Below are 19,363 nucleotides of genomic sequence, written 5' to 3'. Positions count from 1 at the left end.
AAGGCCTTATTCGAGTCGTGGTGGCAGGGGTTTGAGGCTATTCCGACTGGCGTTACCTTAAAGGCAGGAGACCCTCTGGACAGGTAACAAACTTAAGTCACCAATTAACCTTGAGAGCGCTAAACAGAATAAAAGAAACAATGAGCTGTATCATTAGTTTAATCTGATGCAGAACCTCAAAATGTTTCACCATGGATTAACAATTAGCAAAACCTTACTTTGTATTTGGATTAGGTCACCTTGACTTGTTTTTGAGGGGTTTTCGCCTCTTATCCAAGTCGTTTTATCACTTCAAGCTGGCTAGTTAAAACATTTAACCTGACTGAGCAAAATCAGATAGAAGCTCTTGATTTAAAATGTGAGCCACAGTGTAGTAGCAGTTAGCATTAATACCTCACAGCAAGATGTTTCCTTCTTGAGTTTCGGCCTCGGGAGCCTGTATGGAAGTTTGAATCTCAAGCTGAACTTTTTAGCATACTTGACAGCATGGACACACGAGCACACTCAAAAATGCCAGATTAAATATAGAAGTACACGCATGGGGACATGAGTCAGGCAGTAAGTCACCAACCTTTGCTTTTCGAAGACTGTTCCAGCTATAAAAAAAAGAATGGGACACATCAGCATTCACAGGCTCGCATATGGAGCATGCGTCCAAAAATTATATCTGGCCTCTTCTGTAATCCCACCAGGAAACAACAAACATACTTGAACTTTTTTTCCTATTTAGATTACAAATTATGTCATTCTCACACACACAACTTGGTTTATCTACCTGGTGGTGACAAGCAGTTTGTGTCCTGTGTTCCTCAACAGGAGAAAAACAGCAGTTTAATATCTGTGACATTTTTGCGTCGTAACGCAGTGTTTTGTTTTGGGTCTTTTTCTCCCACCCAGACGATCCGCCTCTCCTGCTGGCCTCTGCTCAGAGACTCGGTCTACTACACACTGGCCATCTCTGCTCTCATAGTGGTAAATGACTCTCTGAATGCTGTAGATACGCTGGAGCCTCGTGAGAAATACTATTGTTACCACTACAGACATTTTGGTTTCTTTGTGTATTTAATGATTGCAACAAGTGTGTAAATGACATAACCTGTCAGGTTATGGAGTTTGTACATATGTTGTAAATTACATAACCTGTAATTTACAGAATGTTTAAATTTTAACTTGTATTCTCCATTTCTTTTCTATATTACAGTTCATATATGATGAAAAAGTGGTCTGGTAAGTCAGTTTTAAGGAAGATGCTCTATAATCTGGACAATAATTGAAGTTACATCAATTAGTGGTAAAAAGATGCTCTTTAATCTGGATGTTAGAGGAGGAAGATGCTCTATAATCTGGATGTGAGAGGAGGAATATGCTTTATAATCTGGATGTTAGAGGAGGAAGATGGTCTATAATCTCAATGTTAGTTGGAGAAAGATGCTCTATAATCTGGATATTAGTGGAAGAAGATGCTCTATAATCTGGATGTTAGCGGAGGAAGGTGCTCTATAATCTGGATGTTAGTGGAGGAAGATGTTATATAATCTGGATGTTAGAGGAGGACGGTGCTCTATAATCTGAATTTTAGTGAAGGAGATGCTCTATAATCTGGATGTTAGAAGAGGAAGATGCTCTATAATCTAGATGTTAGAGGGGGACGGTGCGCTATAATCTGGATGTTAGAGGAGTATGATGCTCTATAATCTGAATGTTAGTTGGAGGAAGATGCTCTATAATCCAGATGTTAGCTGAAGTTACATCAGTTAGTGCTAATGCTAATGTTACCTCTACTGGAGCAGTTTGTTGTCGGAAGGTTTGGTTCAGGGTTTGGCTAATGCTAACTAGCAGAACAGATAAAGCCAGCATCTCTAGAATGGTTTTCAGATACAAATAACTTGTTAACGTAAACATTAGTGATCAGAATATTGACGATAGCACAAAAGCTGTTCTGTAACAACAAAATATCACATTTACAGTATATAAAATGGTAATGACTGTGTGATTGTGAAACTGTTGTCTTTTCCAGGTGGGAAGCTCTCACGCTTATTCTGATGTATTTCGTCTACATTTTGATCATGAAGTGAGTACATTTTGATCATGAAGCAAAACTAACAATCTCAGGCTGTGCTGTTTGATGGTCACAATCTGTTGCATCCATTCAGACATGTTTAGACTTTAAACATGAATGTGTTACAGTAAAAATTGGTACGAAATTTCAGATATGGCTGGGTAAATTTTGTCTGTGCTCACTCAGAAAGAGGTTTGGATTTACTGGGTCTACAAGAAAGTTTCTTTCATGTCTGTTTCAGAATGAACTCGCATGTTGTTCGCTTCCTGGAGCGGCAGAAGAAGAGCTCGTCCAGCCTGAGGAATGGTGCCGCCAGTAACGCCGAACTGGACGATGGCTGCGATGCCACAGCCGTCCTGTTGAAGAAAGGTACCGTCACTGTAGAGAGTAGAGTTCAAGCTCGATGTTCACAAATCGAACCTCACTCCAAATCGCATAACACCATCGGTCACGATCACCCGTCCACACACAGTGATGGACGTAATTAAGGCTCCGTTTACACAACAGTGGTGCTCGAGACCCCTGAAAATGCAACATTTATAAATGGTCCCCAATGAAAATGCTGTCTCTATGGAAAGAAAAACTGTTTACAACAACTTCAATATCTACAGTTGACTGCTCTCTGCATGCATACAAACAGCACCCATTGGTGGCCCTACAGGAGAACGACAGCATTTTCAGTGCTTCTGCCATTTCATCACATAATTTTCTGAAACAAAAAGACAAATACGAAGAGTTTTCACTTGGAAATATTGTCACGTAAATGAGGCCTCAGACGATCTGAGCCACAGACACACCGATAGACTTAGATTGGTGCAGACTTCCTATAACGTTTAACTTGATATGGTTTTACAATTTGGGTGGAAATACGTACAAAGTTCCAATCTCACAAGGTAAGAAGAAGGAAGAAGAACAATGGTCTGGAACTAATAACACATACACGTGTGGAAGCTGATCTACTACTGGGACACACTAAGGACTGTATCTGACAGACGAGAAACAATATGACACACCATTTAGAGCAGGCCTCAGCCTGTGTGCCAAAACCAGCCCACAAGAGGCTCCAATCTGACCAAAGCACCAGGAAATTTATGAATATTTCCAAGAAAACGTTGATTTTATAACAACAAGGACACTGAGACCTGAGAGATTGGTGATGCTGCCATTAAAGCTGCTTCATTACTATCAAAGTAACCTCAAAAGCCATGCTTTGATCGCGAATTTGTAAAAACACAAATAATGCAACAGTTATAGGAGAAGTTTTTGTACACTTTCATTGTATTTTGCACAAGAAGGTTTCGTTCAGATGGATTTCATGTTGAGATTGTAGTCATTTTCACTCGTGATTGTTTGGTTTTGTGAAAATATAGACATTTGCAACGTGTATATCCTCTGCGTCACAATAACAATAAAACTTCAAAGTTTAAATTTAAAAGAAATTGTGGCACTATTTTACCAGTCTGGCCCACTCAGGATGAAATTTGGCTCTATGTGGCCCTGAACTGAATTGAATTTGACAGCCTTTCTATAGACTGTCAATGCATTGTGTTGAATAATTCATGTAAGTTCTGACGTGTGTTCAAACATGTGAAGTAACGGATGCTTGTATGTCGTGCAGCGAATCACCACAGGAAGCCGTCAGTGCTTATGGTGGACGAGCTTCTTTCTGTGTACCCACACCAGCTGTCTTTCTCCGAGGCCAGCATGAGGATCATGATCACCAGCCACTTCTCGCCCAGAACCCGGCTCACCATGGCATCCCGAATGCTCATCACCGAGGTGAGGGCACCAGGCTCCTGATTGGAATCAAAATAGAGCTTTTTTCAGAGGGGAAATTGTTCCAGACAGCCTCTTTAAGAGGTCATCTGGAGCCCTGCACCCTCAGACTACCAATCAGCTCTGCCAATGAAAGTTGGCATTGTCACTGATGTCTACGAATGACACAAGCTCCTGTTTGTAAATCCTTGATAAGACACTCACTGAAATAGAGGGAAAACGTTTCATATGGAAAGATATTTCTACTTTTCTGTAATAGATTTTCAAGTCAGGTTAATAGACAACTTGACATGTGATATGATGACCTTTATAGATTGAAACATTCTTTGAATGAGATAGACTTCAGGAGACGTCCATTACTTCAGGTGAAAGGATTCGCGGTTGTCACAGTCTACACAACGAACAACCTCAACGACTTCTTTGCGCGGTTTGAGGCAGACAACAACTCCCCAGCACAGAAGCTGCCACCCTCTCCTGGCGACCAGGTGCTGACGTTTTCCCGGGACAGCGTGAGGCGATCCCTCAAGAGTACAAATGCAAGGAAAGCGGCAGGTCCTGACAACATCCCAGGTCGTGTCCTGAGAGACTGTGCTGAGGAGCTCACAGAAGTCTTCACCGACATCTTTAACACCTCACTGAGCCAAGCTGTTGTCCCCACATGCCTCAAAGCCACCACCATCATCCCGGCCCCGAAGAAGTCACCTCCATCTTGCTACAATGACTACCGCCCGGTCGCACTCACCCCCATCATCATGAAGTGCTTCGAGCGGCTGGTCATGCAGCACATCAAGTCCGCCCTCCCCTCCACCCTGGACCCCTACCAGTTTGCTTATCGGACCAACAGATCAACTGACGACGCCATCTCCACCGCCCTCCACTCAGCCCTCACCCACCTGGAGACCAAGGACTCCCACGTCGGAATGCTGTTCATCGACTTCAGCTCAGCATTCAACACCATCATCCCACAGCAGCTCATCCACAAACTGGACCACCTGGGCCTTAACACCGCCCTGTGCAACTGGCTGCTGGACTTCCTGACGGGGAGACCACAGACAGTTCGGGTCGGCAGAAACACCTCCAGCACCATCATGATGAACACGGGGGCCCCCCAAGGATGTGTGCTGAGCCCCCTCCTTTTCACGCTGCTGACCCATGACTGCACCCCATCTTCCAGCTCCAACCTCTTCGTAAAGTTTGCTGACGACACGACTGTGGTGGGTCTCATCAATAACAACGACGAGACAAGCTACAGGAGTGAGGTCAGCAGGCTGGTCTTGTGGTGTAAGGACAACAATCTCCATCTGAATGTGGAAAAGACAAAGGAGATTGTTGTGGACTTCAGGAGAACGCACACCCAGCATGCTCCGCTGATCATCCACGGTGCTGCAGTGAAGAGGGTGAGCAGCACCAAGTTCCTGGGTGTGCACATCTCTGAAGACCTGACCTGGACTCACAACTCCACATCACTGTATAAGAAATCTAATCAGCGCCTCTACTTCCTCCGCAAACTGCGAAGAGCAAGAGCCCCGCCCTCCATTATGCTCCCCTTCTACAGAGGCACCATTGAGAGCATTCTGTCCAGCTGCATCACCGTGTGGTACGGCGCCTGCACCGTGTCCTGCCGTAAGACTCTGCAGCGCATCGTGAGAGCAGCGGAGAAGATCATTGGTGTCTCTCTTCCCCCCCTTCTGGACATCTACAACTCCCGTCTCACCCGCAAATCCATCAGGATTGCAGGCGACCCCACCCACCCGTCTCACAGCCTCTTCAGCCTGCTGCCATCCGGGAGGAGACTGCAGAGTCTCCGAGCTCGAACCAGCAGGCTCAAGGACAGTTTTTTCCCCCAAGCAGTCAGGAGACTCAACTCACTCCCTGCTCTCCCCCCCATTCCCACAATCACTACACTCACTGCCAACCTGCCAACTTGACTTGAATCTGTTTTCGCACTGTTGTATAGATTGTATAAATTGTATAGACTGTATAGTATTCTATTCCTGTTATTTTGTTTTCTTTTACTTTATTTACTCCTAAATTGTTTGCACTTTTGCACTGATGGGGAGGACTGCAATTTCATTTGTGCTGCATGGCAACATGCAGCATATCTGACAAATAAACTTTTTGAACTTGAACTTGAACTACACCAAATGTGTCAAAGTCATTTCACTTCACATCAAGCACAATCTGACTAAAGTGGATCGCACCAATAAATATTAAAATTATGACCTATCAATAACTACAAGGCTAAATCTCTGTCTTTGTTTTAGCTAGGGATGTCCCGATCACCCCCCGATACCGATCCGATTTTTCAGACTTTAGTATCGGCCGATACCGATAATTTCCCGATCCGACACTTACATTGCTATTGCAAATCTACTCAATAGTCTATTTTTGGAGTAACTAAGATGTCTGAATCTAAAAAGCACTATTCGCAGAAGCTTTGTTTAGCTAGAAATTATTATAAAACTCACTTTTTTAATCAAAATTCTTCTCAGAATGACTTAAGAACTTATTTAAACTTTATTCAGTCATAACAACAAAAAAAAACAATTACACTCTGCAGTCTTGTATCTTTTATTTATGTTACCTTAAACAACTTCACCTGGATTTTGTGGCAAATTAAAAAAAATTTTAAATGAAACCCAGTGAATCCGTTTGACTAACATATAAACTATAAAAATAACTACAGCATAAACAGTATTCAGTAAAACCAATCAGAAGAACCCAATTCCACTTCAAAGTGTCTTTGACTGGTTGGATTGAATATAAGCCCTAAAAAAGTGCAAATACAATAATAAGAATAAATAAATAAATCTTAAACATAAATGTTCTTAGGCTACAATGTAACTTCGTTGTGTATTAAATTTCAGTTTAACTTAAAGCAGTATGAGAGGTTTGACCTGAATTGTCACAAAACATTTACATTTCAATGTGAATTATAAACACTTTATTCCACAACAATTTGGTAAAACCTGGCAAAAGTAGACTGAGCATACTTCTCTCAAAAACGTATTCAGAATATCCCAGTCTCTCTTCAAACTAGCGTAACCTTATGGGTTATTTTTTTCGCCATATCGCTCCCCTGTGGGTACTTATCCATTTTTTTAAAGTCGAGAGTTTGCTGCTTTGGTGCGGCTTTTTCTTTAGTTGTTGTAAACTGAGGGTACAGCCACACAACAAAAAACGATCTTTAATTCTCCCTGGCCCTCTCCCAAAAAACTTAGATCCACACCTCACTATAAACACGGCTGAAAACGACGCTTCAGGGCATGTAGTACACATTGCCAGGCCTTTTGGGGCGCTGTGACTCACCAAACACAACAAAAACGCAGAAGAAGACAGACCACAAAGAAATTTAGAAGTAGACTCCTGCACATAAACCACTATATATAACCTAGTTTTATAAGTCTATGGCCCCGCTCCGCCTGCATCTAGCTTTGGCAGCTCGACCGGAGCTTGTAGTCTGATTGTTGTGGTTATTAGGTGACGTTGCGGACCGCGGTGGTCTGAGGAGGGGGGGCGATTACGTCATCTTTTTTCCACGGGTGATAGTCTTTGCTGAGCGTACTCCGCCGCATGTGTACTTTTTAGATGTCTTATCAATTTAGTTGTGTTAAACAAAGCTCTGGTGCTCCACCTCTCGGGACTGTGGTGAAGCAAATAGTACAACTGGCCGCTGGACTAGTTTCGTTTTCAACCTTAAAATACCTCCAGACTGCTGACATTTCATCCACTCAGTGGCTTTAGGGTGCTAACGTCAATTTACGGCAGGTCGCAAACGGGGCTCGCTTTACGGCAGCTGACGTGAAAAAGTTTTTTTTGTTTTGTTTTTTTTAACTCGGCGAGGTGATCGGCTGGATTTGCCGATTCCCGATCACTCACAAATCACCAATATCACCCTAGTTTTAGAGCAACAAAGTATTATATAATTGAGTATTATAATATATCATTAAGAAGTTCACATTTAATAGATTATCTTCTTACAACACAACAAGCTTGAAATTCGAATAAAAGAAGTACAACTTCGACACAATATGAATCCTCAGTTCAGCATGTGCTTTACCACTTACAGACCACTGTGGATTTTTATTACACTATTTACTTGGGGTAGAGAGATAGAGAGAAATACACAAGCACAGGGTTTTATCTCTGTTAATAGATTGTGATTCTGAGGAGGAAGAGTTCTTCCTGAACCCATCACTCACAGCGGTCACCTGCTGGAGTTCCCTACCACAGAAAGCAGCACAAGACGAGGTCACGAAGATTAGAAATATAACTTTTAGGGCAATTTTGGAGAAGCAGAGGCTCAAAATAGCATGTATATACATGTGGAAGTAGAATCTGTTGGCATGAAGCCCATTAACCTGTAAAAATCCATAAATTTGGCGCGTCATTTTATAAGCCGCAGGGTTCAAAGCATGTGAAAAAAGTAGCAGTTTATAGTCCGGAAATTACGGTATATTTCCCACAATGCATGCCAATTATATTACCCGCATCCCAACGGCACCCCGCCACTAGACTGCAGTGTATAAACATCAATGCAATTTTCAACAAGTAGAATTGAGAAATACAACTGATCCCAAAATGTCCAGGAAGAGAATAATTGATGCAGATGGAAGGATATTTCATGAATGATGGAAAGGCGAAAACATGTTTGTGCTTCAAGGAGAAAAACCCGGTATGTCTTTTGTGTTATGAGGCATGGCAGTCGTCAAAGAGTACAATACACATCAGATGCAAATGCATATATAATATTGATAAGTGATAAAGTCAGAGTAATTTAAAATTAAGGAGTTGTTACATTTATTTTACATTATATTTGGTAACATTTAGTTACATTTGTACTTCACACAGCCAACAGCCTTGAAGGCTCCGGTCCACATGCTCTCGCTCACTGTTAATCAGTCAGACTCACGTCGAGCAGTGGTTAGCGCTCTCGCCTCACAGTGAGACAGTCGTGGAGTTTGCAAGTTCTCCATGCGTGTATGGTTTCCTCCGGGCACTCTGGTTTCTTCCCATAAGCCAAACAACATGCACCGTGGGTCCCTGAGCAAGACCCTCGGTCCCCATCAGCTCCCCTGAAGCACCGCGCTGCGTGGCTGATAACTGAAGGGTCAATTCAGTAAAGACAATTCCCCTCCTGGCAACTGATAAAGACGACTAAATATAAAACACTTTAGCATGCGGTATTGCTGGTGTGTATGCCGAAACTCTTTCGCAAGCAGACTGTAGCATGTAGCACAGCTCAGAGTAAAATCCTCCAAACCGCTGACATGACTCATCCTCACTTGTCTACCTGCTGCTGACTCCACTGACAGATGATGCCACTTAATACTCACTGGGTTGTTTTGGGGATCTTTTATCAGTATGAGTACACCATACAGTGTCGGACCCAATAACTGCTGCTGGTATCCGTTTTGGTGCATCCCTAATATGAACAAACTAAAAGCACAATGAATATATAAATAAAGGGAGGTTGTTTTTGCATTATGGAGCCACTGTGTTTCAGGCGGTGGAGGTCTGCTTCATCGCAGGTTGTGTCTTTGTGTGTGTTACATGGTTGTGCATCGCTGGTGTCGTACAGAGACAACGTCTCATCAACACAGGGACTCGGACCAACGGTGACTCCGAGGTGCCAGCCAAAGTAGGGAGCCGGCAGAGCGTGGAAAACGGCCTGTCCAGGGTCGAGAGGCCCATCAAGGTTCACCATGATGACCGTGAGATGGGCAACGAGATTGAGAATGAGGACAACGAGAACAACGACAACGATGAAGAGGAGGAAGAAGAGGAAGACGAGGGACCCTTTGTGCCCTTCCAGTGTCCAGGTACTTGCAAGACTTCTGGGTAGTTTTTTCTCTCTCTCTGTGGTACAAAATACACTCTTTTACATATTTCAGCGATGGGATTTTCTTGATTGGTGATGAGTTATTTCTTTAATATAAGTGATTGACCATTCCCAAAAAATGTGAACAATCTTTATCCAAACCGATGTTTACATTAAGTAATTTCAGCAAAGGTTCAGTCATTTTATAGGCAAGTATTCAGTCTCATTGTGTTTACCCTATGTGATTTCTTGTGTCGGTGTGTGTGTGTGTGTGTGTGTGTGTGTGTGTGTGTGTGTGTGTGTGTGTGTGTGTGTGTGTGTGTGTGTAGGAGGGGCATTAAATAAGCTGAAGTGGTTGATAGCCTGGCCTCTCTGTCTCCTGCTGTACTTCACCATCCCCAACTGCTCCACGCCTCGCTGGGAGAACTATTTTATGTTGTCCTTTGCGTCCTCCACTCTATGGATTGCTGGCTTCTCCTACATCATGGTCTGGATGGTGAGTATGCTCCCTTTACACACCTTAATTTGTAGACACAGTTCAAACCATGTTATGTTCCTTACATTGGTATGGTAGTTAATTCATATATCCAGTAGAGGGCAATGCAGTTTAAGATCTACCAAATACTTTTAATAGCTTTTCTTGTCCTGATGTACATGTGAAGCAATACTTTCAGAGATCTGCCATTTCAGATCTGCCATCCTGAGCTATACTGCACAACACTGTACCCACAGGTCATGTGTGAAAGAGACAAGAAGAATTAAACCTGCAAGCAGCCATGATGCACTCTGACCTCTGGTCCATTGGCCCCAACAAAAAAGGACTTCTATTTTCAAAAATGTGGGGGCTTTCATTTTGAAAGCCAACTAAACTCTAATCTAGCTAAACCCTAAATATAAAATTTTCAGGGTTTTGGAATAATTTTTAATGAACAAGGACTTTTATTTTGAAAATATTTGGGGCTTTTCAAGTTCTAAGATTTTTAATGTCATTTTGATACACAAGGACTTTTATTTTCAAAGAATTGGGTGATTTTATTTCGAAAGCCACCTCAATCCTAGCTTAGCTTAACACTTAATTTCCATTTTGAAGTCAACATTGTAAGTTTTGAAAACAGAAGGACTTTTATTTTGAAGGAGTTTGGGGCTTCTTATTTGGAAAGTTTTCTCATGTATTTGAATGAGAGGAGGGAGGCGGGAGGATTTGGCTTTCAGAGATTTGTCAGCTAATAAAATCGAAACAACTGGAGTTGTCAAAACGTTGTCCAGAAATTTTAAGCAGAAGCCTTTTCTTAGTCATTTAATCATGTTTTGAAGCCGATACGATATTCGCCCTCAGAGGACATAAAGTTTGCGCGAGCGCCTTTTTTAAGTGAAAATCTTATTTTGAAAGGCAAATTGCAGACTTCCTGTTGGCTTAAAGTCAGAAGTATCAGCACGTGATTTTTAGGTTTTGATGAGACGAACACTTGAGATTTGGTTTGATCTCCCTACGACATTCCTACAGGCTGTGGTGGCCATTTTAGTGTTTCTAGGTGGCACGAGAGAGCACATTTTGGCACTGTGCAGGGTAAATTTTCTTAAGTTTTTCGCCAGTCTTGATAAGGGTGCCAATTTGGTGAACTTTTGACCATGTTTAGGGGGTCAATTTTGGGTCTAATGACACAGTGGAATAATAACAAACATTACAGAAACAATAGGGTCCTTGCCTTTTGGGCTAGGTACCTAATAAACATTACAAAAACAATAGGGTTCTTGCCTCCAGGCCTGGCGCCTCCAAGAGAGGCCTGGCCTTTTGGGCTTGGTCACTAGCAATAAACATTACAAAAGCAATAAGGTCCTTGCCTCCAGGCAAAGCCTCCTCTGGAGGCCTGGCCTTTTGGGCTCGGTCCCTAAAAACAAAAGTTACCAAATATGATCTTGTTGTTGAAGCTGAAAAAGGGACGACTTTGTCCCAGCTCCTTCAGCTCCTTTCAATGCAATCAAACCAATGCTGCATGGTTTTGAAGAGACCGGTTTTGATCCCGAACTATAAGATTTTCTCTTCCTGAGTGGAAATAGAAAGTTTGAATCTATGCACAGATTTCCGGTTAAAATCTAACTGCCTCTTCTGTCTCTTACCTTCACACGGTTTATGCTGCCAAACTAACACAAGCAGTAACCGTCTGGTCTGTGCTCGTGTGTCCATCAGGTCACAGTGATCGGCTTCACTCTGGGCATCCCGGACGTCATCATGGGCATCACCTTCCTGGCAGCTGGCACCAGCGTCCCCGACTGCATGGCCAGCCTCATCGTGGCACGCCAAGGTAACACAGGAGGGTTACCGAGCTGTCGGCTTACACACCTGAAAAGGGCAGAGGGAAAGCAGAACCAAAGTGAATGTGCTATCAAAGAGATGGAGAGAAGGCGAGGTTACAGAGGTACAGGGGAATGGAGGTAAAGATCACGTCCTTGTTGCAAAGTGATAAAAGAAGAGAGGGAAAACAGTCCGACAGTTCCCTCCATCTTTTCATCTGTGTCTATTCTTACGCCCATCACCAAATATTTAAACCGCTCCGTCTTTTTCTGTGCGTGTGTGCATTGCGTGTGTGTGATGCTCAGCACAGTTTAGCGATTAACCATCCGTCTTCTGCTTTATGGCTTTGGCAGTTCTTTAATGACAGGCTCTTGATGTCCCTGCAACTTTTGAAAGTACCATATTTTCTGGATTATTACTTCTTTATATTTATAGTTATTTGGCTCGTCATGCAGCTATTTTGAAAAAGCGACTTGTATACTAAATATACCATCATGAACCACTAGGTGTCACTGTATGACAGTGGAAAATTGCTACAGTACCACAGAAAAACCTCCATAAAGACTGTATTTGACTGACTACAAGAAGACTGAAAGAAAAAAGTTTACACAGCACAATTTACAGTGTAAATTATCAAATCTGCAACAGAAAAAGTTCAGACTCAGGGAAGACTCTGGGAAGCCTCCATGAAATATGGTAATTGATGTGTTAAGATGGAGCTCAGGATTAGCAGACATAGAAAAATGTGATACATAACTGAACAACTATTTAAAAGCTTGGCGCTGCAGTGAAAGCCTTTTTAATTAATGACGTTATGAGGGATGCCCCAATGTCACTTTGTTTAAAGGACGAGCACAAATCTTTAGCTACTTGCTGGTATCAAGTACTGACACGAGTAATTATTAAATGCCATAAAGCCTAATTCACACTCCATTCGGAAACAATATGCGAAGGCTATATGTTGTCACGAACCACCCTGTATTCACATTAAATGTTTTGATTTCCAGAAGGTACCTTTCCAAATGCTTCTTTTTTTTAAAGTTATTGTGTTTCTTACTTTCTTCTCCCCTTTGTCCATTCACGTGTCCCTCTCTGCTTGCCTTCCGCCGGTGTGTTCAGGAATGGGAGACATGGCAGTGTCCAACTCCATCGGCAGCAATGTGTTTGACATCCTGGTGGGGCTCGGCCTCCCCTGGGCCCTGAAGACCCTAGCCATCAACTATGGCTCTGATGTAAGTAGCACACCATGCCTCCTCAATGGTGCCTCACCTTCTTAATGTCAAACATGCCACATCCTGTTACAGTCAAAAGTGAGGACACATCAACTCATTCAGAGTGTTTGTGACATGCAAGGGCATGTACTGTAGATAAAATTGCTAAATGTATAAAAATGGCTAGAAATGACCTAAAGTTAATCTACCAGAAAATATCTTTATAATATATTTCCCATAATAGGAATCACTTCTGCACAGAAATTCAACAAATGCACCAAAACAAGACCATTACCACTCATTTCTAACTCCCAGTTCTCCAAATCGATCCAACCAAAGTCCAATCAAACATCCAAGTGTACAAACTGGCTCTTGTGTTCACAATGCCTCAGGAATCTTGGGGAGTTTTATTGACGCAAAGATGTCAACAAACCAGGGCATGTTCCACGAAATTTGAAAGCTGGAAATATCTGTTTGAATCAATGTAACAACGAACTTCCTTCAAAAAAGCATTGCGAATGTATAGGAGATGTACATCATCAACTAAAACTAGCTCTTAAATGTTTCCTTTTTCCCATGTAGATTCTGGTACAGTAACTTAAAACAGCTATAGCAGGAAAATGATTGGATGAAAACGCCTAAATATTACTAAAAGTCTTTAAAATGGCTAAAACCATCCCAAATTTTTTTAATTGCAACATGAACTCCTGTTTTGGTGAACAAAACGCTACATGTTTGAAACCTGCGTTTGTGTCTATTTAATTTCCATAAGAACAACATTTGAAAGCACAATAATTCTACATGAACATGCACAGGAGATGGTGGAAAGCAGAAACTCCTTTTTAAGAGGAAGAAACCTGCAGAACCAGACTCAGAGTTGGAGACTGTTGTTCTTGTTGAGGTTGAAGGCTGGAAAGGGAAAATGATGAGAGAGCACAGACTACAGGAGAGAGAGAAAAGTTAGTGACATGGTGAAACAAGGCGAGTGAAGAAGGAAAGATGCTCAGTGCAGTAAAGGTCCTATAGCAGTCTAAACCTACATCAGCTTCAGTAGAAAATGGTCCAGGGTGACTGGAACCAGCTCTAACTTTAAACATTGTCTTTAACTGTGATTTGTGTCTCCAGACTAATTTGTAATTGTATTGGCTGTTTTGGTCATAAAACCTCACTTCTGGTGGTGAAAGTGACTGCTGCAGGCTGACTTGAAAGAAACATGAACACAAACTGGAGATTTTATCCTAAACTTCCTCAATGTGTTTGCTCATAGCAACTGAAGCGCAAAGAAATCGCAGGTTGTTCCTTACAGATTTTGTCAAACTTGTCCAACATTTTCCTCCTGTAGATCAAACTGAACAGCAAAGGTCTCATCTTCTCTGTGGGGCTCCTGCTGGCGTCTGTGTTCATGACGGTGAGTGTGTGAACCCAGGGGGTAAATTTTGCGTGAGAAGCCAAAACTTTAATGCTGGCTCGCATGAGCAAAACCCTGAACATCTTGGTGGTCTATAAATTTTGGTTCAGAATTTGCACAAAGCTGTGCTCTTATCATCGCTTGCATCCTAACAGTTTTTAAACTGAAACTTTCCTCTTGTTTCATCCTCACTTCTGTTAGCTGCTAATGTTAGAGTAGCTTCTTTCCACACGGATGCTCTGCTGCGTACTACTGTGGCTAAAAGTAGGACAAGAACTTTCTTCAGAACATATCAAAGGAAAAAAATAGTCCCCGTGGGTCGTAACCATGCCGAAACAGCTCCCTCAGACATGCCCCCTCTGGACCAATTTGACAAAATTAACGTAGACATTTACAGTATTAATGAATGACACTAACCAGTACAGAGCAGCGACAGTATGATTGCTACGTCAGTGGCCTAAAGGAACTTTCTTAGCTTGACTGTGTTGGAGGGTAAAAGGAATGCACCTTTAAATTAATAATTTTTTATTGAATTAATGTGTAATTTCTAGGAATTCAATAAAGGATGCTGCTGTTACCACTTTGTCCACACTGTTTCATTAAGATCAGACAGACGTAATGCAATACTGAGACCTCATGCTTGAACAAATGGATGACAGCGGCGAGGCTAGCTACTTCAGTGCTAGCTATATTGCAATTAGTATGAAGGTCCCACTGCAGGCATGACTTAGACCTCGTTGACACAATAACGTTCCAAGTGACAATGCCTTGTTCGTTTTGCATTCACACGGCAAAGGTAGAGACACAGAAAAGAATGTAGTCAGTATGTATGGCCACGAGGAGGCTCTATTGCTTGTTTTTGTAAGGAAATCATGTGTGCAGAGAACAATATGCTATAAACAATGGAGGTTACCAGACATCCATATGGACTGAGCTGCGTATGGGCAGCAATTAGATGCTATCAGGGATGAGTCTCAACTATCAAACTACCAATATGGATGATAAAAGTAGGCTATGGACTGGGCGTCATGCCACCAGGGAGGCCGCCATGTTTGTTACATGAGTGATTGCATGAGTTTTGGTTGCCGTGCACTGCTGTTGTTTAAACAGACCCCAATATGTGACAAAGGTTTTGCAGTTACACTTGTTTTCATTGTTGTGTAAACTCAGCCTTAGTACAAGCTGAAGGCTGCCGAAATGGTGCAGCAAGTAAATTCACTTGTCTTCATTGTTTTTGTCATCATTGTTCTCAAGAGACACACCAAGGCCCTGTTTTCTAATGAATACAGAAAACTTTTGTTTCATTTTGGGGGTTCCATTTACATAGCAACTGTGCTCACAGCTACTGAAAACGCAATTTTTTTAAAACAGCTCTCAAGGTGGAACTTTTTGATGCTTGATGAATGCTTTGACTCCTTCTTCATAGACACGTGAAATTTCAGCTTTTAGAAAACACTCCATCTCTGTGGAAACGGGAAAAACTTAACTTTTCTGAAACGTTGCTACTGGTCATGTGCACCACGGCCATAGTTCTTCTTCTGCACATGCTCAGTAGATGAACAATGCTTCTCTCCAGAGTCTCATGACTCCCAGTCCATATTCTCCTGGGACTTGGTAGTTTTATAGACAGTCACCGTAATAACAATCCAAATTGGTCATCTAACCATACAAAATTATGTGTATTCCCATTGTTAATATTTATAGTAGGGATGTCCCGATCACACGTTTTTGCCCCCGATACCGATCCGATTTTTCAGCATTGCGTATCGGCCGATACCGATACTTTCCCGATCCGATACTTACATTGCTATTGCAAATATACTCAATAGTCTATTTTTGGAGCAACTAAGATGTCTGAAGCTAAAAGCACTATTGGCAGAAGCTTTGTTGAGCTAGAAATTATTGTAAACTCACTTATTGAATCAAAATTCTTCTCAGAATGACTTAAACATAAATGCTCTTAGGCAATGTAACTTCGTTGTGTATTAAATTTCAGTTTAACTTAAAGCAGTATGAGAGGTTTGACCTGAATTGTCACAAAATATTTACATTTCAATGTGAATTATAAACACTTAATTCCACATCAAAGTGGTAAAACCTGTTTGACAAAAGTAGTCTGAACATAGTTCTCTCAAAAACTTATTCAGAATATCCCAGTCTCCCTTCAAACTAGTGTAACCTTCTGGGTTATTTTTTTCGCCATATCGCTCCCCTGTGGGTACTTATCCTTTATTTTAAAATCCTTTATTTTAAAGCTTTTTTTTTTATTTACGGCTTTTTCTTTAGTTGATGTTGTAAACTGAGGGTACATCCACACAATGAAAAAATTATCTTTTTTTTCTCCCTGGCCTTCTCCCAAAAAACTTCTATCCACACCTCACTATGAACACGGCTCAACACGAGGCTTAGTACACATTGCCAGGCCTTTAGGGGCGCTGTGACTCACCAAACACAACAAAAACGCAGAAGACAGACCACATAGAAATTTAGAAATAGACTTCTGCACATAAACACATAAACCACTATTTATAACTCTAGTTTTATAGGTCTATGGCCCCGCTCCGCCTGCTTCTATCTTCTGCAGCTCGACCGGAGCTTGTAGGACATCTTCTTCTTGGACTTCTTGGACATCCCTAATTTATAGTGTATTGTTATTTGTGTATGTATGATGTTTTATGGCTAAATCAACCAACAGCACCAACTTGTGGTCTGGCATGCTAATTACATGATTTTCAGTGTTTATGCCATTTTCAAAACATTGCCATGTAAAGGTGAAACTTTTCTAAAATGAAAACGTTATGCATTTTCTCTTGAAGTGTTGCGTTAACATGGCCTTAAGAGCGTCATCTGACATGTGGTGACGTCGGCCTTTATCACGTGACTGGCCTGACAAATCTGTCAAATTCTGTCATTCCGTCATAGACACAGCTGAACAAAAAAAATCATTATTCAGCCATCACCGACCATTGCAAAAGAAACAAGCATATGAACTGAAATGAGGGAAGGGTCATTACATCGGAGAAGAACAAGTTCAAATGGTGGATAAAGAAAGCCATAGAGATCAGGAAGCGGTAGACCATAAATTGGGACTAGGGGGCCTACATCCTCCAGAGAACACCAGACGACGGGGAAGGTGGCCGGCATGACAGAATCTGACAGATCTGTCAGGATGGTCACCTGATAAAGACCGACACGTCATCACACGTTAGATAACGCTCTGAGGAAGCACGTCAGCCAGGTAAAAAAGTGTTTCCTGCAATTACCGGTCATTAAAATAGTCTATATATATATATATATATATATATATATATATATATATATATAAAGATCTGTTCGACTCTCAATCAACACAGTTAAAATACTGTAATAACAGTTTACTGGTTATTTATGTTTTTTTAAGCCCACCTGAGCTCAAATGTTTCTGACTGGATCTGTCGTGTCTGTTCAGGTTCTGGGAGTTCATCTCAACAAGTGGACGCTGGACAAACGTCTGGGTCTCATGTGTCTCCTGCTCTACTCCATCTTCCTGTGCTTCTCCTGCCTCATCGAGTACAACATCTTTACCTTCGTCAACCTGCCCACCTGTCGAGACTGATGAGACGACAGCACCACGCACACACACACACACACACTTACACTGTCAGACTACTGCTTGTTTCTGACTTGAGTACCTGGTGTTTTAAACCCTCCCTGTGTTTCCGTGTAACGTTTCCTAGCCGCTAACTTCCCTTACAAGAAAGAAGGTTGGGTCTTTCAGATCTACTAGTTGAGAGTAATAATTATTAAAGCAATGATTTAAAGGCCGTGGGGAGGCTATAGTTCTTAGTGCTGTAGGACAGCAGACTTGTTGAAGTCATTAGGCAGAGTTTTTGTCCATGTTTGCTGGAGAATGAAATTGGTTATGCAGATTAGATGAGATTATTTTTACTACCGTTGTATTATATAATAAAGTCTACACGTTTTCAGGCTAAATGTCTCCACCCAGTGGCAAGAAACAATCTGTGAATATTCAAAGTGATCCCAGTTTTCTGGATGAATTGGTCGTTCAACAAGCTCTTTACTGTATCCATGTCACAAACATAGACAAATAGAGCGGAGCTCACAACAGCAATTAACTGTGGGTCGGGGGCATGTGTTTTACAGCATGATTCATTTTTTTCCTTCATATCGATACAAAAACACAAGCTGACTGTAAAATGATGTGATTTGATCCTTATTACTGATTTTGAAAAGGTCAAATAATCTTTGGTGGAAAACAAGTCTAGCAAAAGTTGCAGACTTTTGACATTTTATGGAAAATTCTAAATCAAATGACAGAATTTATCATTAATTAAAAAGACTTAAACCCATTTAGATTTGAATCTCTGAAGAGCTTTAATGAGCCCATACTTTGTTGTTACAGGACAGAAGTCAGGAGTTAACATTCAAAGTAAAACAAGCCAAACAAAACTCAACATACCCACATTAGTTACGAACATGTTTAACAGTTTAAAAGTTTAACATGGTGGAGAAAATGATCAAACATATCGGAACATTTGCAAATGACTGAATTTGGGAAAAAATAAAGAGTAAAGAAAAAAGCAATATGGGAGATAGCTGTAGGAAAAACAATAGCAATAGAAGAATGATAATAATGATTTACGGTTGCAAACAACAACTCCTCCCATGTATTGTTGCAAGATGGGGAAGACTAGCTTATTATTCCATCCTCATGAATATAAACCTGTTAAAAACTAGCTTCTATATTTAAATGCTTTTGCAAATGTTTTCAAGTGAAAACACAAAATTTTCATAG

The 19,363-nt window shown here is 41.5% G+C and overlaps 1 protein-coding gene across 1 annotated transcript in view; it reads left to right on the top strand.

Annotated features, from left to right (window-relative positions):
- The window catches only part of slc24a3 (solute carrier family 24 member 3), a gene marked incomplete at its 5' end in the record, with an annotated part of 263,277 nt that extends 244,153 nt beyond the window's left edge, over positions 1–19,124 (top strand). Inside the window, 11 exons of the mRNA XM_080482318.1 lie at positions 898–972; positions 1,202–1,227; positions 2,018–2,071; positions 2,301–2,428; positions 3,678–3,838; positions 9,417–9,657; positions 9,986–10,152; positions 11,845–11,959; positions 13,069–13,181; positions 14,503–14,568; positions 18,017–19,124. Coding sequence (XP_080338444.1) covers positions 898–972; positions 1,202–1,227; positions 2,018–2,071; positions 2,301–2,428; positions 3,678–3,838; positions 9,417–9,657; positions 9,986–10,152; positions 11,845–11,959; positions 13,069–13,181; positions 14,503–14,568; positions 18,017–18,163 — 1,293 coding nt within the window. The 3' untranslated portion in view covers positions 18,164–19,124. The remainder of the gene's footprint in view (positions 1–897; positions 973–1,201; positions 1,228–2,017; positions 2,072–2,300; positions 2,429–3,677; positions 3,839–9,416; positions 9,658–9,985; positions 10,153–11,844; positions 11,960–13,068; positions 13,182–14,502; positions 14,569–18,016) is intronic.
- Positions 19,125–19,363: the final 239 nt, after the last annotated feature.

Source organism: Lipophrys pholis (assembly GCF_963383615.2).
Source record: "Lipophrys pholis genome assembly, chromosome: 15".
Lineage (NCBI taxonomy): Eukaryota > Metazoa > Chordata > Actinopteri > Blenniiformes > Blenniidae > Lipophrys > Lipophrys pholis.
The sequence above is the reverse complement of the archived record's forward strand: the minus strand, read 5'-3'. Positions and strand labels throughout refer to the sequence as shown.